The sequence below is a fragment of the Olea europaea genome, chromosome 10 (assembly GCF_002742605.1).
Source record: "Olea europaea var. sylvestris chromosome 10, O_europaea_v1, whole genome shotgun sequence".
Taxonomy (NCBI): domain Eukaryota; kingdom Viridiplantae; phylum Streptophyta; class Magnoliopsida; order Lamiales; family Oleaceae; genus Olea; species Olea europaea.
The window spans coordinates 42,053,774-42,079,717 of NC_036246.1; the positions used below are offsets into that span (position 1 = coordinate 42,053,774).

The window sequence follows — 25,944 nt, forward strand, 5'->3', positions numbered from 1 at the left end:
AAGGACTTGGGTGCATTATCTTATTTTTTGGGAATCGAAGTTGCTTCTTCTCTTAGAGATTATTTTCTCTCTCACTCCAAGTATACTATGGATGTTATTGAGCGTGCCCGTCTTACTGATACTAAAATTGTTGATACTCCTCTTGAGTCCAACGCTCGATATTCATCCTTTGACGGTGTACCATTGCCTGATCCCACTTTGTATCGCACTATTGTTGGATGTCTAGTTTATCTTACCATCACACGTATTGATATTTCTTATGCTGTTCACATTGTTAGTTAGTTTATTTCAACTTCTACTACAGTTCATTTGGCAGCAGTTGTTCGTATTTTGCGTTATCTTCGTGGTACATGCTTTCAAAGTTTTTTGTTTCTGTTGACCTCATCCTTAGTGCTCCGTGCCCACTCTAATGCTGATTGGGCTAGTGACCCCACTGATCGCAAGTCTACTACTGATTTTTGTATATTTTTGGGTGATTCTCTTATCTCTTGGAAAAGGAAGAAGCAGATTGTTGTTTCTCGTTCTTCTATGGAGGCAAAGTATCGAGCTATGACATCCACTACCATTGAAATTGTGTGGTTGCGATGGTTACTTGGAGACATGTGGATTCCTCACTCTTCTCCAACCCCTATGTATTGTGATAATACCAGTTCTATTAAAATCTTTCACAACTCTGTATTCCATTAATGCACAAAGTATACTGAAATTGATTGTCATCTGGTTCGTCATCATCTACAAATTGGCATCATTTCCCTACATTTTGTTTCTTCATCATTGTAACTTGCTGACTTCCTCGCTAAGTTTCATCCGATTCATCGTTTTCGCTTCTTACGTGACAAACTCTCGCTGCTTCTTGCTTAAGCATCGTGAGTTTGAAGGGGGACGATAACATATTTATTTATTTATTTAATATTCAGTTTCCTTATTAGCTTAGGTCTCCTTGTAATATATCAAGTCATTGTAAACCCTAATTCTTTTTTAGTGGGTCAATTGTTTCTCTTTTTCTTTCTCCTTCTTTGGTTCTCTATATGTTTGATTCTATAGGTAGATTGTATGTTATCAAACTATTCGAATATCAATCTCTCTCTTATAAACCGGAAAGGGGAATTACAAGTTAAACAGTAGAAATAGACTCATAGTAGGAATTCTATTGCTTGACCACTGTTTATTGGCAACATATGTATACAAAAAATGAGAGGTGGTCTTAATACTTTTACTAAGAACCATCTCACTCTACTAAAATTTTTCTTTGTCACACTTATCAATCTCACAAAATACGTATAATACTCGAAGATTTTAAGGTTAATTTCTTCGAGAATTTTCTCATAAAAGTCCAAATTAAAGTCCGTTGGTAGGGTAGAGAATCCCCAGAAAGGAAGGATGAGAAAAATGCAAGGGATTCATAGGTATGGCATGACCAGCTCCTCTAAATGTTGCGAATGTAAGTCCTTCATATTCTTGAATCCAACCACCAACCTAGTTCAAATGATGCACAACACGAAACGTTAAAAGATTATTTCTATAAAAGTCATGAATTACATTAAATAAAAAATAATATTTTATGGTTATAATAATATAATACATTATATATCATTTTAATTTTTAAAATACTATTTCACATTAATTAAATATTAAAATTAACGCAATCAGTCAAACTATATTTCTTTAACTCAACGTTTTATGCCATCTAAAGTTAATTCATAATCTCATTGACAAAAAAAACTAATTATTTTTTCGTCCGATGTCTGATTGAGACAATTCTAGATGCATTGGAAAGTTAACTCAAAGATCTACAACTTTCTTCAGATACCATTTTCAAATTCGTTCATTTGCAATGTCAAAAATGGGTCTCAATATGAGTTTGAAAACGGTGCATACATTTTTTCAATTAGAACTTGATGTGTGATCATACTTTGATTATATTTCATCCCTTTGATGTCTTTCTTTATCCAATTGACTCCGAGAACTCTTGAATTTTCATCATGAGGTCTGACACAACTTTTGAGTATTTGCACTTTAGTCCCCAAACTTTGGATCTCTTACAACTTAGTCATTTTCTCCAATTTTGTCAACTTTTGCTTATTTCCTTCAATTTCTTGTACCGTCATTAAATTTTATCTATTTAACACCAAATTATTTAATTTAGACCATAGTTCATCCGAGAAACAACTAAATATCATCTTTTTAAAGTATTGAATAAGTGTATACACTTAACATGCACGTTCGAGGCACGGCTTACTGCTTATTTGCATGCTCAGAGCATGACTTTTGTGCCTGTCATGTTTCTAGTGCTCGAAAGATAAAGACAAGAAATTAACAACACAAGAAATAAAGTCAACACAGGAATTTAATTACTTATTTTTCATTTCTAGGAAACACAAGTGTACATAAACAAGAAATGATCTTAATACATTAATACCATCCCACTCTACTTCATTTCTTTTTTTTTTGCGTCACATTTAACAATTACAAAAATTATTAGAAGATCAAAAACATTAATTTCTTCGAAAATTTTCTTCAAGTCCGCTGAAAAGGTAGAGATTCCCCGCCAAGAAACGATGCGAAGAATGCAAGGGACTCACTTCTTTTAAATAAGGGGACCGCATGACCTGCTCCTCTAAATGTTGCAAATATAAGCCCTTCGTACTCTTGAAGCCACCCACCAACCTAGTACAAATCAAAATATGTTCCAGTCTGTAATGTTACTGATGTAGAGGATGCACTCGGAAAACACAAGGTTATTTTCTAAAAAACGAAGACATGAAAAATTGTAAAAAGGTTTTATATTAGAAAATATAAGAAAATTGTGTTCTCATCCTATCACGTGAGTTAAGCTAGTGTTTAATCTTAAATAATTATACAATTAGTCTCCAATGACAAATCTTTATTATATGGTTACGTTACCCCCACAAAAATGAAGCCTTCTACATGGATAGGGCCACGTCGTGCGGCCCCTAAAAGGATAGGGCCTCATTTAGAAAACACCAGGAATGTATGTTTCATAATGATACAATTTAATAAAAAATTCAATAGTACCGTCACTAAAAAGTCATTTTGCATAAATAAAAAACATCATGTCTAATTTATTCCTTCTAAAATTTATAACAAAAACTTGCTTTAGGATTATTCTTTTTGTTCCCCAATTGAAACATTTTTACTTGGTATAATTTATTACCTGTTTATGATGGTACCAAGGTCTCCACGCCCTTGTAATGGGCAACCCCAAGGATTTTAAACTATATATTGTCGACATAAAAGGAACTCTACCATCAGTGTCCCCGCTGCCATAATACAAAAAAGAAATATATTATAAGATTGAGCACAATTTGAGATACAAGCATTTATTTAAATGAGTCTTATAAAACACGCCATTTTCAGTCCAAGTTGGATTCTTGAACACTTCAACAATTTTTCATAAAATGATTGGTGACGAAACATGAACCGAAGACTTTTTTTAGTGGCTGTGGATCTTTATGTATACAAGATCAAAAATTAATTTAACATAATGGAAAGACAAGCATATATCTACCTGTAGACCCATATTCTAAGTCCTGCCCCAATGAGCTTCTTGTATATGGGAAGAACCGAAGCTCTTCTACCTTTCCAGCGATGATATATTGTCATGCTGCATCAAATATGGAAAGGTATGAATAATGATGAACAATTACCAACTTTTGGAAGGTTGATAACTCTGATATGAGGTTGAAAACAACATGCCTGATTTCTTTCCATCAATTTTCACGATAAAAATTTCCCACTATTGAGTGGCAAGAGAATCTTAATTATAATTCTTTGAAACAGTCATAAATTCAAAGAAACGTAATTAAGGTTTTCTTGCCACATTAGCAGTGATGAGTTTTTATCTTATCCATAGAGGGCAGGAGTCAATTCTGTTGAAAACAATCCCATCTAAAAGCATTAATTATTAGATAAGGGATGCATTGAATTTTTTAAACTTAATCTTCAACGGTTGTAAGTATATTTGAAGTTGATTATATGAATTCACTTTCATCACGACTATCACGAAATGCAAGAGAAGTCACGTACTTGCATATGGTCCAGTTCGTGAGGCTGGTTCCATCACCAACGTGAAGGGCCTTTTGAACGTCACGTCGATTGTAATATGACCTTGCATAGTCGTCCAGGCATGGATCATAACCAGCAATGACCTTTGGCATCTTTAAAAGAAGAAAAAAATTCTTGAAATCAAAACTCTCAATCATACTTGGAAAATTGCAGCAGCATTTCCAATCTATGACACTTCTAGCAAGCTTGTCCTGGCCTTTTATTCTGCACATCTAAATCCTCGATCTTTCAAAAATGATGAGAATTTAAATGCACTAAATTAAAAGGGAGAGACCAACTTACGACAAAAATTACAGGTTCAAAACTTAAAATTCATGAGGTTTAAATAATATATCTTCCATTACCTTGTTAAATGAGCTCCTGAGTGTCTTCTTTTCTTCACTAGACGGAATGCAGACTGATGTATAAAGGCTATATTTATCTATTTCATCATAATTTCGATCCATTTCGGTCACGGCCTGATCACAATCTTTATTGCCCCACGGATTTTCGCTGTAAAAGTCGCAGGATTCTTTGATTGTTTTGTGGGTTTCATCAGAAACTACAGCGTGGCTCCATGCATAATCAACTATTCCCTTCCAATCCTCAGCATCATGTGTTTCGGGATTTCCCAGCTACAATCAACTTATTCAATTAGCCTTTTGCATAATGTCTAATTCAATGTTATTATGATACAACCACAAATTCTTTGTTTAAAGAACTTAGTCTTGGGTTGTCTTAAAGTTTAAGGCCAACCTTCTTAAGAAGAACAGCACAAACACTTACATGTTGATTACTGATTTCATGCCTGAGGAACATGGGATTTTTAGGTTATATGTCGATTACTGATTTCACATTTGAGTGACCTGGGATTTTACAATTAACAGAAAATTTGCGGAGTTGGGGGCAGTCAAGAGAAAAAATTGTAAGGGTGAACCATATTTTTGACAAAACAAATTGACTAGTTCACATAATTTTGAAAATGATATGACCTTAAATGGGAAGAGAATCATACCAAAATGCCTTTAAGGTCTATGAATAAGGACGGATCTTTGTTCTTGTCATGAATGAGTTCAGCCAGCTCAGGAACATACTTCCCTGACCAATTGACCACGTCAAGAGTATACGAGAATACATGAAATTTACAAGATGAAGGGGAATTGTTCAAGGTAATAAACTGGCAAATGTTTAAGATAATATACCTGCATAGCTCTCCCCTGCAATATAAAATATCCGCGTCCTGTATGATGGAAACTTGAGGAACCACTTGTGCAGGAATACATATGCATCGTTGGCTGCAGGCAAATATTCCACATAGACGCATAACCACCTCGTCTAAAAGTTGGAGAAGATGCGATTTGTTTATTTAGCACTATTTGATCCCAATTTCTTAAACTCAGATTTTTTTTCAATCACAATTTTCATGAGACTCAAAACTTTTATCAACTTTTTATTATATGTTTCATCAATTTTTATCATAATCTACTAAAAATTTGGTTTTTATCATAACCAAACAAGGGCTTTAGTCTTTAAATTTCCCTCTCACACAGGCTGGATTCTTACTTTCTAAAAGACTTTATATGTGTACAATTTTCAAGAATTTGCTTGCATGGCATTTCTTAGTAAGTTATTGTGCAACTCACCAGCAAAGTCATCTCCGAGAATATCATAATCGCCACTTGTGTTCGAGTATGAATATCCAACACCAATTGGAGATTCGAGGAACAATAAGTTGGCTTCTGCATCATCACACGAGAAAAAAAAAAGAATACTTCAAAGCTGTTCAGCGCCAGTGATTTGAAATCTATAGATCAGCTTATTATATGTTATATTTGTAATCAAGACTTTTATCTTGCTTATCATATAGTAGTTTCTGTTCACCTATATAAATTTTCAATAGATCTGCACGCATACGCCTGTGGACAAATTTATTTATCTAAAGTTTGTTCGTTGAAACATCTCGTTAATATTAAACCTGTGTTCCATGAGTCAGGATTAAATGTTAATCCACGTCCATCGATGTCCACTAGAAAAGGTCCAATCTCTTGTGTTGCACCATATCCCACTGAAGAACAACCTGGACCTGATCAAACAGACATCATCTTGTCACCTTAATGGAAACACGAAAATAAAGCACCAAAAAATTAATGCAGTAGAGTATAAAATACACTAGGAATGAGTTGGAAAAGAAGAAAAAGTAATGTATCCACTTATAAATAATAAGAAATGGGAAAGCATGATCAATTTCATAGAAATAATTCATAATTAATTATTAATGTTGTCTATTGAATCATAATTTTATTTCAACAAATGTTTATAAGGACACTTTACACTTTCTGTGCTTATGAACGGATAGGAGGTTGGTCAAAAAGATTGATACTGGAATCAGGGTGACCGTGGTAATATGAAGTGAAGAATGGGCATCTTCCATACGGAACGTGACATAAATTTGTTTAGTCCAGTACAACATATCAAACGTGTTATAAAATAAAATATCATGATGTTATAAATATATCCCAAGCGCAAGCTTACTAGGTTTTAGACCCCTAAACCCTAGAAAGGACAAATGATGTTGAGGTACTGGTTCAGCCAAGAACCTCGACATGATGTTGATTATTGTTTTAATAATTAATCCTTGTTGGATTTTATGTTGAATATCATTTTGTCAGACACGTAAGCAAATCCGTTAGTATAATCAAGTGTCTATAATTAATGGAATGATTAACTAAATCAAATTCAAAATTAAGTTTGGTTACCTCCATTGAGCCATAGCACCAAAGGTTTCTCATTTGGGTGAGTTGTGGCTTCATAAAACCAGTAAAAGAGAGCTCTTCCATTTTTCTCATTTACAGTGACATAACCAGCATAATGCTCAAATTTTACACTGGGCTGGCCCGGCAGCTCAGTCACAACATCCTTAGCACCTCCGAAACTACTTTTTTTCTCATTAGACCTATGTCTAGCATCTGCAACTGACCCAAATATCATAATTGCAATGAGGAACAACACGTTTTTAAGTACAAGAGCCATTGAAAAGCAGCACACAATTAGAGAGACAGTAGAGTATGTATGTTTGAGGTGAAACATATGAAGATCCATGCATTTATATATAGGGCATAAGTGAACATTTTTCGATATCATATGTGCCAAATGTGGACAAGAAATAAGTTGGCCATACGTAAGCTTTCACTTAAAAGTAAATGCTTTCTTTTCAACAAGTCAACACAAAAGAAATTAGAATAATAACAGTAATCAATTAACTATCGGAAATGGAAAATGATTTCATGTATGAACCCAATATTTATAAATTAAAACTCAAAACCTCACATGCTTAGATAAAATAATTTTGATTGAGACAAGAGTTTTACTCTCTTTAAGACGAATTTACCTCATATTATTACACACGTTAGGATGATAAATTGATAATTGTCTTCCGTGCAATATAAAATGCTTACTCCTTGTAGCTACAGCATTAAATCACAAAAAATAGCGAATTCACCAATGTCTTCTCATCATCATCATCATCATCATCATCATCGTAAAATTAGGCTTCTCCTTTCTAGATTTTGCTATTTGAACTCAATTCATACCTTCGTCGTTCATTGAGGATTATTTAAAAACATTTGAGAAATTTCTCAAAACAATGTCAACCTCCCAATATTTTTTGGGATCAAAGAAATTTTGACTTTTGAAATCTTTGATATTTATTGAATCAATGATTTTTTAACATGTCCTAGTTCAAATTTTGTTAAAAATCAATTTTTTAGTAAATTTTGATAAAAGTTGATCAAACGTGTTACTGAAAATAGTTGATATAAATTGTGAGTTTCACGAAATATATGGATAATTTAATTGTTAACTTTGATTTAAATTTTTGTCAACACTTTTTAACTAAACTAAATAGACTTTGGCTACATCAAATAGAGGGTATCTCTAGGTCTAGATAACATACACAAGATTTAGGGCTAAACTTCACATGAATTACTTAGAATTAGTGGAGCCTCCATTTTAATGTATGGGTTGTTAGGTGGGTCAAAAACACGTGATTTAGATGACTAACTCATAAATATTAAAATCAATTTTAATGATTGTTTACTCTAAATAGTGTTTGAAAGGCGGATCAAGAGTTAAGCAAAGCAGGTCAAAAAATTATTTTTGTTGAACAATTTGTTTTCAAACTAGTTAACGAATGAACGCAAATACATTTTTTTAGAATAGTGTTCAAGAAAGAAAATAAAGTTTTAGAATAAATAAATGAATATTGTGATTGATTTGGTTCATTTGCAATCTTATTGTACGATATTTTTAAAAATAATAATAATAATAATATTTTCTTCTCCTTTTTCCTCTAAAATGTAGAATGTTGTTCTATGTATTTAGTTTAAACACCAGATGACTATTTTTTATATCAATTGGTTTTTAGTGACATTTTTTTTAGTTTCATGCTTTTCTAAATTCAATATTTATATTATGCTAATTTAGAAAATAAAACTACTGTTATTATAATTCCAGAAATGCAACGAAGTTGTCATAGAATAAGGTTCTATATTTGGATTTTATTTTTTTTAAATTTTATTTAGACAAAACTTTGGGATAGTTTTATTCATTTTTGTAAATGAAAAAAGTTAGTTTTCCATAAATATTATTTAGGTGTAGTAGCTTAATTTATTCTTATAGAATGCATTAATGCAATGAGAAAGATATATTTATTTGGAAAAAAAATTAGTGAATGATATGTCAGTGTCTATAGTGCGCAGTATCAGCAAGGTAGATCCAGAATCGAACTAAAAAAATAAAATAAATATTTTTTATGATTTGAACTCTGGATATTTAAACCTGGAATCCTTAGTTTTGAAATTCAGTTAGTGCTCAGAAATGTATGGCCATCCTAGCTTCTACTTTCTGCTGCTGATCAAGTGCATGGTTGGTCCTATGTACATAGTAAAAGGATAAACTAATTGTCCACATCAAGTTCTATTTGTTAGTGTTGCTCCTGTTATCTACTTAGATGCTAAAATAGTCCTTCGGCAGCATCTCAGTCCTATGTACTTGATTTCCGATGAAACCATGTATTCTCTAATTGCTTTGTCACTCAAGCATGATTCTCTGGTTACTAGACAATACAGTAAGGATTAATTTTGAAATAAGGAAGTCTCCGTTTTATTTTATTTTTAAACTAAAAAAATCAATTTATACGATATGTTAAGGAAAAAATAAATTATAGTTCCGATATTTCAACTTTTAAATGGAATAGTTCAAATTAATAATCAACAATGTTTTTATTGGGTACTTTTCATGTCACAAAAGTGAGAAACGAAAACACATAATAGGGTATATATTCCAAATTGATGGTGCAATCAATTTGCAGATAAAAAGACTTGGACTGTTTTCTTTAGAATCTCATGATAAAAGGGAAGAAAGAGAGGTGTTTGTGGCGAACCTATCTAAAATCAAAATTATTTATGGCAAAAACCAACAAGGTTGTGAATCGTGACTTGGATTTCCAACTTTCTTGAGTTGAATAATATTGAGGAGGAAATCATCGCCAAAGTACTCATTAATATCATAAAATACTGATATTTACTCAATTTAACTTTTAGAAAAATGGGAAAAATAGCATCTTCGATTCCTAACTACTTTAATATAGTTGCACAATTGGTCTACAGTGATCAAATCCAAAAAAAATCTATAAAATCTTCATGTGACTATGCAGATTTCTTGTAACCATTTTAGCTTTCCAATTTATTAAACTGTGAAATTATAAATGACCATTATAATATGCTTTGAGTCTGTATTAAAAAAATAAAAAATAGCTCTATTCTAAGAGTTATGATTTATCGCCATCTGTGCATGTAGGCCGGATTTCATTTCAATTTACGTAAGTTTTATAAAAAGATGAAAATGAGAACTGAAAATGAAAACTAAATTATATTTTCACGACGTTAAATCACTTCATTTAAGAGCATAATTTAAAATCTTCAAAGAACTTATCCTTGAGTTAGTTGAGTATGAGTGATTTTTATTCTTTGGCGAATCAAATATCTCCACGTCTACACAGGATAAGAACAAAGAAACTTAACTTTGTGTTTTTAGTTTGGTAATCCAAATGATAACGAATATAAAAGTGAATGGCTTCTTCATCTATCTACACTAGAAAAGAAAAAGGTTCTATTGGAAGAATTATATATCTTAATTATTTACCCAAGTAAGTGCTTGAACATTAACAATAGAAGTTAATTTCTATTGGTAGTCAACTTCCCGAGATGGTATGAACGTATCAAATTTGGGGCAATGAGGAGATATGACATATTATGACTAAATACATGGGAAAGTTTGAGCTCTAAGAAATACTATTTTAATTATTTAAACAATAAATAGGATTAATAATTGTCTGGCAGATGAACAAAACTAACTGTCCAACAAATTAACTAACTATCATTGAACTAACTATAGCAACGAAATATGCAAAAATAAAATTGATACGGTAAACATGTAATATAATGTGATAAAACTCTTAGAAAATATCCACTTGTCCCTATTCTATGAGTATTTAATTGACTGTAGAAGATATGGATAGGACGTATCAACATATAGAATAAAGATATAATCATCTCAAAAAACTTCGAAGTTACAAAATAAAACCAAAAGTAAATAAAATGAAGAACAACTAATAAATTTCCTTGTTTTTAAATTTTGAGTGAAACAAAGAAAGGCAAATTCAATATATCTTGCCAAAGGCCATGTTACAAAATGGGGAACATAAACCCATCTAAATACAGTACTCTATCCACTAAGAATATTAAACAATAATTAAGCACTAACTAAAATTATGCAACAAAGTATTTACTTTTGTTTAATGTTCCATGATAAAACACGTGTGTTTTTCCGAGGGACAAAAAGTTCGGACAAGGTTTTCTGATTATCTTTATTGACTCAAGTAAAGTTCAGATTACATCATGAATTGGAGGCTTAGTGGGCAGATAAAAAATTTAATTATCCTAACGTTTTTTTTCACGTATGTTTAAGCACTCACATTAATACTGATAAACTGAGTCTTTACTGCATTTCTGTTATTTCTTTAGTAAAGTAGACTTGACAAACAATATTAAAGATTGATCTTATGTTGTCTATTGATAAATGGAGAGAGAAATATAATACTGACAGAAAATTTGTATTTAAATTTATTAAGAATAAAATTAAAATCCTTTGAACCTTGATTCAACTTTGATTTGCATTAGGTTTTTTCAGAAAAATCCCGTGGTGCTTTACACCTTTCTTCTCTGTACACGAGGCATTTGTTTCACTAGCCAATGAACTCGCTCGACAACTGAGGATACACGGAAATGTAAAGATTTGAGAAAGTTTCGAGTGATTTTAACTAAATACTTGGTGCTGAATAATAGACCTATTGTGCAAAATAACGGATAAAAAGTTAATTATTATTATTTTAACTAAATTAGCTTATATAATCTAACCTACTAAATATACCATAATTAATAGTACGTGCTAATTATTAATGAATTTTTTTACTTAGTTCTTTTGTGTACTATCGAATCGTCATCCAATGGACCAAATAGAGAAACGTTAATACCTAAAAAGACTACTGTGGGAGTGATGCTGCAATTTGTTTATAGTGTTATTGAAAAATATCTAAAAGCTCAATATTGATTACAAAAACTAGTTAGGAAGATCATTTCATCGTGCTTTAACAGTTTTAAAACATCTTGCAACAACATGCCTATTTGGATGTATAAGCTTTTTATAAAATGTGAATAAGTTTAGGGGTTTGTCTAGAATTTGAGATTGATATCTAAAATATTGTCAATTTTAATATATTCGAAGCTCTAAATTCTACATTGCATGCATTGCAAACGTGTTTAGATTGGTTGTGGGACTCAAAAATTATGCATAAAGATATTTTCGAACATTAGTCTCCTTCTAAAAGTTCATCTTTATGATCTTAGATTGATTTTCAATTTTCTCTTTCGAGTGGAAATTTGTAATATGAGAAGTTAATTTTTAATAATTTTTTTACAATAATTAATAAGAGATTTCTCGATTTTTATAAATTAGAAAGAAATATGTTTATTCCTATTTTACGGTGTTGTAATGAATTTCTTTCCTATTGCTAAAGGTATTTCCATACTTGGGTTATTTTTCTTATAACGTTAATCTTTTAAGATTGAATCACATCTCAAATTTATATATCATACGCAAAGTCATCACTAAATCATGCCATACTTTGCTTGCTTTCCCTTTCTTGGTGATGGACAAATAGCTTGTTAAAGCCCACTAGATCAAAGCCTCAAACAAGAATTCATATTCTAATATTAGTGTGCTCAAATAAGCTATCATCTTACGAGATTAGTTAAGTATCAAGGGATAAATCCTACAACGAATAAAAATGATAATATAGAACAATATATGAATTATTCCTCTTAATAAGATTGATATTTTAAAATGGAACATCAAATTTTAATTTAGTATGAGGGCTCATGAAATTTGAATGAGTAATTCGATCCGATTAAAACTCAAAAGATGAACAGTAAATTTTAAAATTTGTATAATCAAATGGGTCATCATCTTGCGGTGTCATATTAAGTGATAGATCTCACATCAATTAAATATAAAATCAATAAGCAAACTAGATTGTGTTACTTTTCTTAGCAAGATTGACATATTAAGGGGGTGTTTGAGCCACATTATTTTTGTAATAATGTATTTTTGAATAGTGTATTGATGAGAAATGTGTGGTTAAAAAATAAGAAAAATTTTTTGATTTACGTGTAATATTATTTTATTGAAAAATGTGTGGTTGAATTGATATCAAATCACTATTTAAGAATGCATTTTTTTGGAATAATGTGGAAATAGAATCTCAAATTTGACAATTTACAAAGCCCTCTTAGTAAGATTAATCTTTTAAGTACACGTTAAGAGATAAATATCAGAGTGACAAACAACATATCGTTGTTTCGATTGCTATTCTTGACATTATTAACTTCTTAAGATGGGACTTAAAACTCCTACATCCACAATGATTCGGAACAATTGGAAGAGAAAATCATAAACCAACTAGAAAATAGAAGAAATAAGAATGATCTACGAAAATGTGCATAACTTTCAATTCAATTGTCGAATTTTCTTCCATCTGTACAATCCAAAAGCATTCTTTGATTCTTCAAAATTTTGTCGACGTGAGAATAATGGCCTTCGTTGTCAAACTTTCAAGGTCAAATTTTGTAGTTTAGGCATCCGTTATAGCTTTTACGGCATACAATTTGGGGCCAATGGGACACCAAACATTCAATGACACACCCCGCCCCGTGTAACACTACTAAACCTAGACGTGGCATGCGCGACCCACCATCAAGGCTACTACAAGTACAATATATCATTTTTTTATACATCATTTTCCTAATAGAATTTCGGCATTATCTCTCCTATAAACAGGATTAACCAACCTGTGATCAATTTCACACAAATCTCAAACTATAACACAACACAATAGAGATAAGCCGAAACCTCAACTTTTACCAAGAAATAAAATAAAATGTACATATGGATACAAAATACATAGTGAACCTCATAACTATCTACAAGCGATGCAAAATCACATCTACACATAAACATGTGTCCCAAAACACTGACTACATGTTTTATGAAGTGAGTCATACTAACAAACTCTGTCGTATGGCTCTGGCTCCAAAATCAAGGCTCAATTTCAAAAGATGCTCAGATACTCAATTGCTGCCTGATAATGAAAAACGTGAAAAGATATATGAGTTGATAGCTCGGTGAGTGGAAAAGTTCAAAATAAATATATTTTTTCATTTATACATTTTTATTGAAAATCAAATTCATATCATTTGATAATTCACAAGCTACCATCATGTAATTATAGCCAAAAAGTGAAATATTCACATAAGTTCATAAAATATCATCTTAAAATCATGATATGAACATCAGCTGATAACTATACTATAATTTTATCACATCAAACGTGCTGAAAAATCTACCAAAAATGTACCCTCTAACTGAAATATGTAATCTGTCTCTTGCGCTAAGAACTTTCATCACGGGCCTTTGGCCCCCGGCCCCCTCCGTGAACGAAAATTGATCTCAAAGACCTCTCATAATCAATTCTTGAACACGGTCAAGACCCCTCAATGAACTATATGTACACGGTTGAGACCCTTTCATCCCCGATCCAAGACTCCTCAGTGTAGTATAGAACACGGTCAAGACCCCTCAATGAACTAGAAGAAATATATAATCACTGGTACTTTTCTGATCGATCTCAAAATCATATCTCATATTCCAATTCACAATATACCGTATACAATATTTGAAATCCCACATGTATTATAATAAAAGATATTTCCATAATAACCATATAATTCGAACACATAATTACATATAATTGCACATACTTTAACAATATACTTAATTTATAAATACTTTAAAGATATTTATATTTTTCCACTCACTGAACTATATACGCCAAAATCAACTCGGTCGGTAAACTATCCCGATATCCGTATCGCCGCCTGAAATATAATATGATTTTTAAATCAACAATTAACCATTTAAAATAATTTCAATAATTAAATAGGCGATACCAAAATTTAATTATTTCACGTTTAGGTGATTTCTAAAATCTCTTTAATTACTAAAACTAATTTTTCTTTCATTTTACTCAATTTCATAGTTTATTATACTTAACCCCTTCAATAAAATTGAATTTAATCTAACAATCTAACAACTATAAAATCAAATATAACATTTTAACGAGTAACTTTTTACTTACCTTTCAAAATTGAAAAATTCAAGTCTAATAGTATAGAGCGCTTAATTCCTAACATGTTGATGAATTTTTTTCTATTTTTTTTTCTTCTCTTCCTCTTTTTTCCCTTCTTTTTCCTTTCTCTTTCTCTTCCTTTTCTCTCTGGTTCAGCTTCTCTCACTTGTGTCTATTTGTGTGTGTAAGAAATGGATTATTATATAAATGAATTGGGTAAGGTTTGTCACTCCACTGCTTACCATTTTGTTTTTCTCTTTTGTCATTTTTTTTTGTTTGGTTTGACTTCTCTTTTATTAGTCAAAGTATTACATTCAAACCTCATAAAGAATAAAAAACCGGACTATTAACACCAGAAATTAGAACCCTAATGTCTGATACAATGCCCCCCTCAAATTTAATTGATAGTCGACCTGATTTATTAAAAAATCTCAATCTTTCTCTCATATAAACCCTTCAACCATTTCAATGTGTTAAGATTTAAAAATCCATCTTAAAAAGTCAACTTTATTAAGAGGAGTAGTTTCGAATTGCTCCTTGAAATTTAACGAGCTCTAATACCATATTAAAATTTATTTTTATTTTTATTTTAAAAGGTCAATATTATTTAGAGAATTAGGCTCATCTTTATTCAAGATGGGGTTTTATCTCTTAACAACATGTACAATGCATTGAGTCTTGACCTTATTACGAACTTAACTATTCGAATATCAATCTCTCTCTTATAAACCGGAAAGGGGAATTACAAGTTACAACAATAGAAATAGACTCATAGTAGGAATTCTATTGCTTGACCTCTGTTTATTGGCAACATATGTATACAAAAAAGGAGAGGTGGTCTTAATATTTTTACTAAGAACCATCTCGCTCTATTAATTTTTTTCTCTGACACACTTATCAATCACACAAAATACGTATAATACTCGAAGATTTTAAGGTTAATTTCTCCGAAAATTTTCTCATAGAAGTCCGAATTTAAGTCCGCTGATAAGGTAGAGAATCCCCAGAAAGGAAGGATGAGAAGAATGCAAGGGATTCACTCCTTTTGAATATAGGTACGGCATGACCAGCTCCTCTAAATGTTGCGAATGTAAGTCCTTCATACTCTTGAATCCAACCACCAACCTAGTTCAAATGACGCACAACATGAAACGTTAAAAGATTATTTCTATAAAAGTCATTAAATAAAAAAAATATTATTTTATGGTTATAATAATATATTATATATCATTCTAATTTTTGAAATGCTATTTCACATTAATTAAATATTAAAATTAACACAATCAGTCAAACTAAATTTTTTGACTCAAAGTTTTATACCATCTAAAGTTAATTCATAATCTCATTGACCAAAAAAAATAATAATAATAAAAATTAAAAAAAATCTAATTACTTTTTAATTATTTCGTTCTAATAGTTAAAAATCCAATATTAAGTGAATTATTAGTTATATCCATATAGTCGAACTCCCAATTATATTTTTCAGTTTTTGAAAATTTATACGAGTTTCAACTTTCGAAATATGTTGAAATGGTGCATCGTAGCTTTTTACAAATACCTGTTTCTGATGGTACCAAGGTCGCCAGGCCATTGTGATGGGCAGTCCCAAGGAGCTTAGGCTGTATCTTGTGGACAAAAATGGAACTCTACCATCTGTATCTCCACTGCCATAAAATATGTATTATAAGACTCAGCAAAGAAAAAAAATATTCTTATTTATTTAAATATTTTTTGATGAGGTTCCTCTACGCTTTATGTACTGACGAATTTTTATAGGTCTGGCATGTGGCCTTTTCAAAATTGGATAATGACGAGATTGAGTTCAGACCTTTATCTGATATAAGTTTAAATCGTTAAAGACTCGTGTATTTAATAGATGCTTATATGTCTTAGATTTATGTATATGCACGTAAGTTCCAAAGGTTAACCTCTGGAGTAATTTTTTTGGCTTGCGTTAGAGGAAAAAAATGGTAGGTGTCTTTTCTTGATTGGCTGTGGATTTTGTGTGGATATGAGAAAATTAAAGTAACATGATGGAAAGAATTGGCAAGCAAGCATTTATCTACCTGTAAACCCATATCCTAAGTCCTGCTCCAATGAGCTTCTTGTATATTGGAAGAACCGACGTTCTTGAATAGGACCAGTTAGAATAGACTGTCAAACTGCATCGGATTATGAGCGTTACGGAAAAACAACACTACTAACAACTTATGTTAATTTTTTGAACTTAATTGTGAATCCATTTTCATAAGTATGTCCATATGAATTAGATAGATCACCTACTTGCATATGGTCCAGTTCCTGATGAGGGTAGTTCCATCACCAACGTGAAGAGCTTTTTGAACATCACGTCGATTATAATAAGACTTTGCATAGTCGTCCATGCATGGATCATAACCACCCAGGACCCTTGGCATCTTAAAAAACAAATCATTTTCTCAAAATTAATCTTACATTCAATTCATATGGGAAAATTGCAGCTAACATCTTCAATCGTACATTTCTAGCAAGTTTGTCTCAACCTTTTACTAGAATTAAATGTACTAAATTAAAGTGAGAGATCAAACAGAGGTCGAAAACTGAAAAATTATGAAGCTTAAATAATATATCTTCCATTACCTTGCTAGATGAGCTTCTGACTGTCACTAAAGATGACTTCTTTCCTTCACTAGATGGAATGCAGACTGATGTATAAAGACTATAAATATCTATCTCATTATACTGTCGATAATATTCGGCCATGCCCTGAGTACAATCTTTATTGCTCCACGGATCATCGCTGTAAAAGTCACACGATTCTTTGATTGTTTTGTGGGTTTCATCAGAAACGACAGCATGGCTCCAAGCATAATCCACCATACCCTTCCAATCCTCCGCGTCACATGTTTCGGGATTGCCCAGCTGCAATAAAGTAATAGGTTCTGCGATCATTTGCTCCATTTAAAATCTTAGGGTCTTGACAGTGAGCTTGGAACTCAATCCTTAATTAAATGGGAACAGAGTTATACCATAATGCCTTTAAGATCTATGAATAATGAGGGATCTTTGTTCCTGTCATGAATGAGTTCAGCCAGCTCGGGAACATATTTCCCTGTCGGAAAAGCGTCAAGCGTGCATATAGGAGCATGAATATTCTAGTAATTGCCACCAATCAGAAAACTGACGTCAACACATAAGATATTAATGTACCTGCGTAACTCTCCCCGGCAATATAAAATTTCCTAGTCCTGTATGATGGGAACTTGAGGAACCACTTGTGCAGGAAAACATAGGAATCATTGGCTGCAGTATGAACATCTAAAAGTTTAAACGGCTATAGAGTACATTTATTTATCAAAACTTAGTCTTCAACATATCAAACGGGAAGTTCATTCCTTGTGAAAAGTTTGCCACGTGCACAATTTTCATGATCTTCACTTATTAGCCCCACAAATTCATGATTGAGGCCGGGTTTGAGCATTTAAGAATTTACGTAATGTTTGACATACCGGCAAAGTAATCTTCAAGAATATCATAATCACCACTTGTGTTCGAGTATGAAAATCCAACACCAATTGGAGATTCTAGGAACAATAAGTTGGCTTCTGCAGCATCATACAAGAAAGACGATCTTTAATAGAACGTTTTTAAGAAGAATAAGACACATGTGAACAAATTTATCTATTTGAACTTTGTAACATTGAAATGTCTCTTCTTAAAACCTCGTTAGATGATAAACCTGTGTTCCATGAGTAAGAATTAAATTTTAAGCCATGTCCATCAGTGTCCACAAGAAAAGGACCAATTTCTTGTGTTGCACCATATCCCACAGAAGAACAACCTGGGCCTGAAACACATAGCATCTTGTCATTTTACTGGATAACAGTGAATCAAAGCACCAAATTAATGCACTAGGCCCTTAGCGTATAAAATATGCTTACAGTGAGTTGGAAAAGAAGAAAGTAATGCATCCACTTATAAGTTAACATTAATAAAGAATGGGAAAAGTATAATTCAGTTTTCATAATAATTATTCATAGTGTTTATATATTAAAACATCATTTGATCTGTTTCAAGAAAATGTTGATCAGGAATCTTTCTTTCTTTAAAATATATGTTGATGAAGGACACTCCAGAATTTGTACACCATTTAATGGATAAAAAGGTTGGTCAAAGAGGTTGCTATACTGGAATCATGGTGACCGTGATAAGAATGAAGTACAGTGCGCCATGTCTAGTATGCTAGATTATATATGAATGGACGGGGTTAAAGAGGAGAATTGTGCGACGAAAGTTTGTCATTTGTTACATTTAGCGCTACGTATCAAATATATAATTGTTCAGCCCTGGGTACTGCCTGGGAGCTAGCAAGAGAACATAACTTCAAGGCGATGACATGCCCTATATGTTTTAAATATTTCGAAAAACATAAAATTTAGTGGAATTCAATGTGTTAAGGATAAATTTCACAATAACTATTAAATAAATAAATAAATAAATAACATATAACGGTTCTCTTAATAGAATTAATCTTTTGAAAATGAATATCCAAAATTCAATACAATATTAGAACTTAACAAACTCAAACGAGCTAATCCATGTGTTTTCTTAATGAGATTCGTGTTTTAAGATGGAATCTAAGATCCAACACAATGAAGTTCATTATGACTATTATAGTTTTAAGACATTTTTCATATGTTTGTGTTTTCTTACCTCCATTGAGCCATAGCACTAAAGGTTTTTCATCTGGAAGAGTTGTGGCTTCATAAAACCAGTAAAAGAGTGCCCTTCCATTCTTTTCATTTACAGTAACATAACCAGCATAATGCCGAAATTTTACTTGGGGCTGACCCGGCAGATCAGTCACAAGATCCTTAACATCTCCAAAACTAGATTTTTTCTGGTCCTGTCTGTGTCTAGCATCTGCAACTGACTCAAAACCTACTAAGCAAATCATAACTTGGAATATCAAAAACACTATTTTAAGAACAAGAGCCATTGAGAAACTGCGGGGACTAGTAGACTAGACTAGACTGATTTTTTTATGAAATGCATGAAGATGCATGCATGTATATATAGCTGTAGAGAAATTGTATTCACTGAAGAATTGAGGTGTCTTACGTGGCACAATGGCTTATCAAGGACCTGAACGATAGGGAAATGGAATAAAAGGTCATGTGAAAAAGGATTATTCCATAGGTGCAGAAGAGTTTCACAGGTTTCCTACGAGACAGCACCTCATCAGTCTGTTTTTTTTTTTTTTTTTTTTTTTTTTTTTTTTTTTTTTAATCTTTCAATGATATTTTGCTATGTGTTATCTCTGAAACAATTCCACGAAAGAAATCTCTCCGTGCAGCATGACTCTGTGAAAAACGTTTTCAAAAATCAAAATCGGCATTCAAAGAATCCACTTTAAAGTTAAAAAGTAAATCCTTATTTTTAATAAGTCATTTGGCTTGAGGTTAGGCCCTACACCTATATAACATATCTTGATAAGGCTCATGTTTGGTACAAATTAAAATCTTGATCTAGATTTTAATTTAAGTCAAAATCAACAATTAATTTTAATCATATATTTCATGGGATCTACAATTTTTCAACCACACATTTCATCAATTTTTTATTAAAATCTACTAAAAATTTAATTTTAATATTCACCAAACAAGAGTCTAATGTGTTAAACAGTTCAGGCTAAAAGAGATTTTGCTCCTATTTGAACCCTATTATATATCAAAATCATTTTACTCCAAACTCATTTTCAATTGCATATACTTTCAGTAAAATCTTTTTAAAATGTAAACCAAAATATTTTTTTTTTCTAATTTTTAATCACACATTCTTCAAAAAATCACTACTATAAAATTTTAAGAATTATGTATCGCTCCGATACCACTTGTTTAGAAAATAAAGGAACGAGAATAATATGAAAATATAAAAATCAAACAAGAACGCAGGATTTATGTAATAAAAATACACTACGGGCAGGAAATGAGAATTTATTAATATCAATAATGAAGGATTACTAATTATTGTGTAGGATGTAACGATTAATTTTCTAGAGGTTTACTCATTTTATATATTGCAAGAAGAGCCTAATATATGGTGGACTATAATTAAGTCTATACAATAATGGAGTGTTTGGGATAAAATATTATTCAAAAATTTATCAAAATCGTGAATTGATAAAAATCAGACAAGACCACAGCTCGAGAGGTTGTCTTGTAGAGGTAGAGCAGTGGCCAGCCGCTTGAGCATCCTCTTTGCAGCTAACAAGCGTTAGCTTTCTTGTTCTGAGCTTTCGAGCGTGTTGAGCACATAGCGAGTGTTGGGTGTGATGTTTCCTTCTCTTTGCACGATTTATTCCTTTCCTATTGTAACTTGGATGCTTTCAAATTGAATTCCAACTAGAATTTCCAAAATGACTTCAACCAGAATTTTCAAATAGAATTCGAGTCACATCCTAATTTGAACAGACTTCACCTTGACACAAATTCCACTGCAATGAACAAAATTCCAAAATTCTTTATCTGGAGACAGATTTCACTGCAAGAAATAAAACTTAACTCTTCAACCAAAAATTCTCTACCAAAGAAAAAATCTAATGGAAAAATTCTCCACCTCTTCCACAAAATTCAATTAGGGCAAACTCAATAACTGAAAATCAACTTAATCCAAACACTATTCAGCAGGATTACCTTGGGCTCCAATGTTACTCAAAATATCTCCATGAGTAATAAAATCACAAATAACTTCATAATTACTATACAAGGTAGAAACAACCCTTTAGTAGAATTAACATAACCAAAAGCCTCTATAGAAGATTTTTTGCTAGACTTAATACTTTCAACTATACTTAAAGTATAAACAGCTAAATTAGCTTTATCATACATTTTTGGAGACTTAATATTTCTTGTAGGTCTGTCTCTAACAATTGAATACAATGACACCGCTGATAATGATGACAAAGTGGCTTATCCATAACGTCTGGACTCGATTAAGCTGGATTCTTTAATATTGTCCCTAAACCAAACTCCAACATATTGAACCAAACTCAAAATGCACCTGAGTCCATCAGCATAATATTCAAAGATTCTGTGGAACCAAGTAAGACATTTAACTGGGACATTCTCTATCCTTTTAAAAAAATATAGAAACCTTTATTAACCTTCAAAATTCCACATGCACAAGTGTACGCGTACTCATTTGAATCAAGAGTACTCAGATAGATAAGATTTTTCTTCAAATTAGGAACATGTCTCAAATCATTAAGTGTCCTCACAGTTCCATCCAACATCTTAATTCTAACCGTGTCAATTCCAACTATCATAAAAGTTGAATTATTTTCCATTATCACAACTCCTTTGGAAACTATTTCATATGTTAAGAACAAATCCCAATCATGATATATATGAAAAGTGCAAGTTGTAATAAGAATTCAATCCTCATCAGATTTGAAATCGCCGTTAGAAATAAACGGAAGTTCTTCCTCTTTGTAGCAATCTTGTAAATTCTGGCTTTACCTGAAGTTTCTAATTATTTTTCCTTCTGATTTGCAACAATTATTTTTTCTTTCTTTTGCAACTTATAACAATCATTTCTAATGTACCCTTGTCTCTTGCAATAATTATAGACTTTATTACTGTAATTAGACATTAATATGCCCCTCATATAACCACCATCAACAACAAGGCCGTCTCCACAAGCCTCAGATCCAACAAGATACATCTTCTCATTTGAAAATAGAGTATTATAAACTTCTTTAATGGTGAGAGTATCACCACTATATAAGATCGTATCTCTAAACGACATGTATGAAGTTATGCAGCGAACACAATAATATCAATCCTAAATCTTCTTTATCATACTTAGCCTCCAAAGTTTCCAAATCAGAGACAATTTTCTTCAAAATAGTTAGGCGATCTTTCAATGATGTACTTTCTATCAAATGATGAGAATACAGGCATTGCTTCAAAAACAGTTTGCTAGTTAGGCTTTTTATCATGCATAACTGCTCCAATTTCAACTAAAATTCAACGACGATTTTTTCCTTTAACATGTTCTAAAGAATATTATTTGAAAGTCAAAGGTATATCCGTGATAAGGCCTTTCGATCCTTATGTTATATTTCCCCCCATTCCAAGTTAAGGGCATCTTGTCAAATCCCAATAATATATCATCTAAATTCATCTAAACGAGCGCTGCACACATATTTACTTGTCAGAGCAAAAATTTGGTGGTTTCGATCCAGCAGCGGAATATCATACTTCATAGTTGTCGTCACAAAAAATCAAACCTCAAACTAAATTGATTGATTGAAACTCGCTCTGATATCACTCGTTAAGAATTTTGTATCGCTCTAATACCACTTAGTAAGATAGTAAAGGAATGGGAATAATAGGGCAATATAAAAATTAGACAAGAACACAAGATTTACGTGGTAAAAAATGAGAATTTATTAATATCAACAATGCTTCCTTCTCTTTGCACGATTTCTTCATCTCTTGTTGCAACTTGGACACTTTCATGACTTCTTTAAGTCCAAAACAAATTTCAAATTCCCAATTGAACTATCAAATTTAATTCCAACTAAAATTTCCAAATAATCTTCCGAATAGAATTCCGCGCACATACTAATTCTAACATAAAATCTATTCTTTAAAAAAATCTTCCACAAACACACCTTTAATATTACTACATTTGAATCTTACATGAATTGGTGACTTCCTAAACTTTATTGTTAATTGCGTCTTGATTGCTCTTGACGAAGGAAATTAGTTTTCGCGATTTCAAAACCATCGCTATTTCTTGATGAAATATCTTAAAATGGAAAAACTTGCTGAAAAGTTATCATATAATAATGGAAACTCTTAATAAAAGACAAGAGAATATCAGAATAAGAATAAAATAATAAATTATTCTCGACATTACAAGGAACGATGTCAAGTGAACTAGAATTGGTGGAGCATCCATTTATATGTGGGTGCTTGGATCAAAATCACGTGATCTTGATTACAAACAATCAACATATGTTTTCACATTGACATCAATTTTTGTGACCCTAGATTGATATGTAAAGTTTAAGATAAAAATAGGCCATCCTTTTATGTAACCTATCTTTTTTTATGGATAACGATGATCACAAGATCAAAGATCTTGAAATCAATTGAATGCCAAAAACTTATTGAAACAAAGATTTCTCATTTCGAAGTGAATATATTTTTATTAATAAATTAGTTGATTCGGAATAATATTGGAATCTAAAAATGACAAATTCCTAACTTTAGTTTAAATAATAAAATTCCCATGATGAAAACCTAACCTTAGATAAAGAAAAAGATGAAATTGACCATAACTAAATTTTGGATTAAAGCCCACAAAAAAAAAATAATAAAAATAAGAGCCACTTTCTGGCATATTCGGATTACATCACAACTCATGAATTCAAAAAGTGTTTGGAATTCCAAAGCTTTTTATATATATCTTGGCAAAATCATTTGATCTCTTTTGAAAAAGAAAGAACCCAATTCATTTTTGTTAAAAACTCAATAATTAAGTGAAGGTAAAACTTAAATTCAGATTATTTGTTTGTTGAGATGATCTTATATTACAATTTGCAATATAATTGTCACTATAGTTTCGAGCATATACTTTATGAGGACCAAATTAGATGATTTGGTCACTTTGCATATGTACCACACAAAAGAAGGGAACAATCATTTAATGCCACATTTTACAATATCCCTTTTGTTGGACTATGACGCCACCAAGTACAAATTATGCTGTGACATCAGGTTATATATTGTGACAAGCCCATTAACAAAATAGATTTGAAAGGCAGCGAAAGAACATTGTGCAACATGTACAACAATAGGGGATATATTCCATATCGACGTCGTTTTGTTTTAACAAGGTGATAAAACATAGTATCAAAATAAATAAATATCGATTATTAAAAAAAAAAAAAAGAATTGAATCTGACTTTCAACCCATTTATACAGAATGGTAAAGAGGCCCTCATGGTAACCATTCGAGCCGAAGAAATTAGTGAGTAAGTTGAAAAAAGACATACAACCTTGGCAAGAACGGCGTTCGGCAAAATATATGACTCATGCTCCTTTAGGTTCTTTAAATTCTGTGGGTGACGTAGTTACCGAGATTAATACAGTTAATTATGTCTCTCTTAGAAGTTGGTGGAGAATCCGCCATTTCGGCTACCACAATATTGTAAACTGATAACTTCCACCACGTCAAGGTGATGAATAAAATTTTTGAACATCTCAATACTAATAACTTTATAATTTTCAATATGTGGACAAGAAAGGTTGGTTTTTCATTGGAATGTCATTATTATAGAGAAGAAAGAAAAGTGTTTGTGGCGAACCTTGTAGGTTTTGACTTTTATATTGCATGCCAAACTAATCAATGACAACAACCAACTTTGGTGTACCATGACTAGGATTCCAACTTTATTTAGTTGAATAATGAGAAAATCAGATATAACACGCGGAAAACCATCATAAATCTAATATAAGACTATTTTGAAGGGAACGTAAAGCTACACCTCCAAGAAAAGAACATAAACGAACAAAATACAGGACCAATAAAGATAGTATTATCCCTAGAATATGTTTGGTAATTATATCGGAAAATTGTAAAGTACAATAAATAAATTTTTTAACGTTTTTTTACTTATATAATATTGACCCATGTAGTCCACTTACTAAAAATATTTTTATTATAGAAATGTCTAGATACATGAATAACAAATTCGTCATAATTAACAAGTTATTATATTATTGTTTGCGGGCATTTGGTCACTAGGAACAACCTAGGATCTATAAGCATATATATACTTGATATGAAAAATGGCTAAATTGATCTTTTAAAGTTATTATATTTTTTACTCATTCGATCATGTTTAATTTAATATGTCTTACAGAATGGATAGACAAACAAAATAAAAAATAAAATTACCATCACTAGAAACTTCCTAACAAGTGACAAGGGCAAATGTTTGTGATGAAATCTAATTGGGATATCAGCATGTTGTATATATATATATATACACAACACTATATACTTTTACTTTTAATTCAAAA

The 25,944-nt window shown here is 31.6% G+C and overlaps 2 protein-coding genes across 2 annotated transcripts; both read right to left on the reverse strand.

Moving 5' to 3' along the window:
* Positions 1–2,374: 2,374 nt before the first annotated feature.
* LOC111402786 (serine carboxypeptidase-like 31) lies at positions 2,375–7,139 on the reverse strand. Its single transcript, XM_023031120.1, has 10 exons — positions 6,822–7,139; positions 6,041–6,148; positions 5,709–5,804; positions 5,268–5,360; positions 5,081–5,163; positions 4,431–4,700; positions 4,048–4,178; positions 3,530–3,625; positions 3,176–3,281; positions 2,375–2,667 (listed from the first exon to the last, which is right to left on the reverse strand). The coding sequence occupies exons 1-10, from the start codon at positions 7,093–7,095 to the stop codon at positions 2,518–2,520; spliced, it is 1,407 nt and encodes a 468-aa protein (XP_022886888.1). The 5' UTR covers positions 7,096–7,139; the 3' UTR covers positions 2,375–2,517.
* Positions 7,140–15,566: 8,427 nt separating this feature from the next.
* On the reverse strand, positions 15,567–19,956 carry LOC111402333 (serine carboxypeptidase-like 31). The gene is made up of 10 exons (XM_023030562.1): positions 19,559–19,956; positions 18,585–18,692; positions 18,355–18,450; positions 18,056–18,148; positions 17,875–17,957; positions 17,486–17,767; positions 17,150–17,283; positions 16,933–17,028; positions 16,425–16,530; positions 15,567–15,991 (listed from the first exon to the last, which is right to left on the reverse strand). Exons 1-10 carry the CDS (start codon positions 19,842–19,844, stop codon positions 15,842–15,844), a joined length of 1,434 nt encoding a protein of 477 aa, XP_022886330.1. The 5' UTR covers positions 19,845–19,956; the 3' UTR covers positions 15,567–15,841.
* Between the last annotated feature and the right edge of the window lie 5,988 nt (positions 19,957–25,944).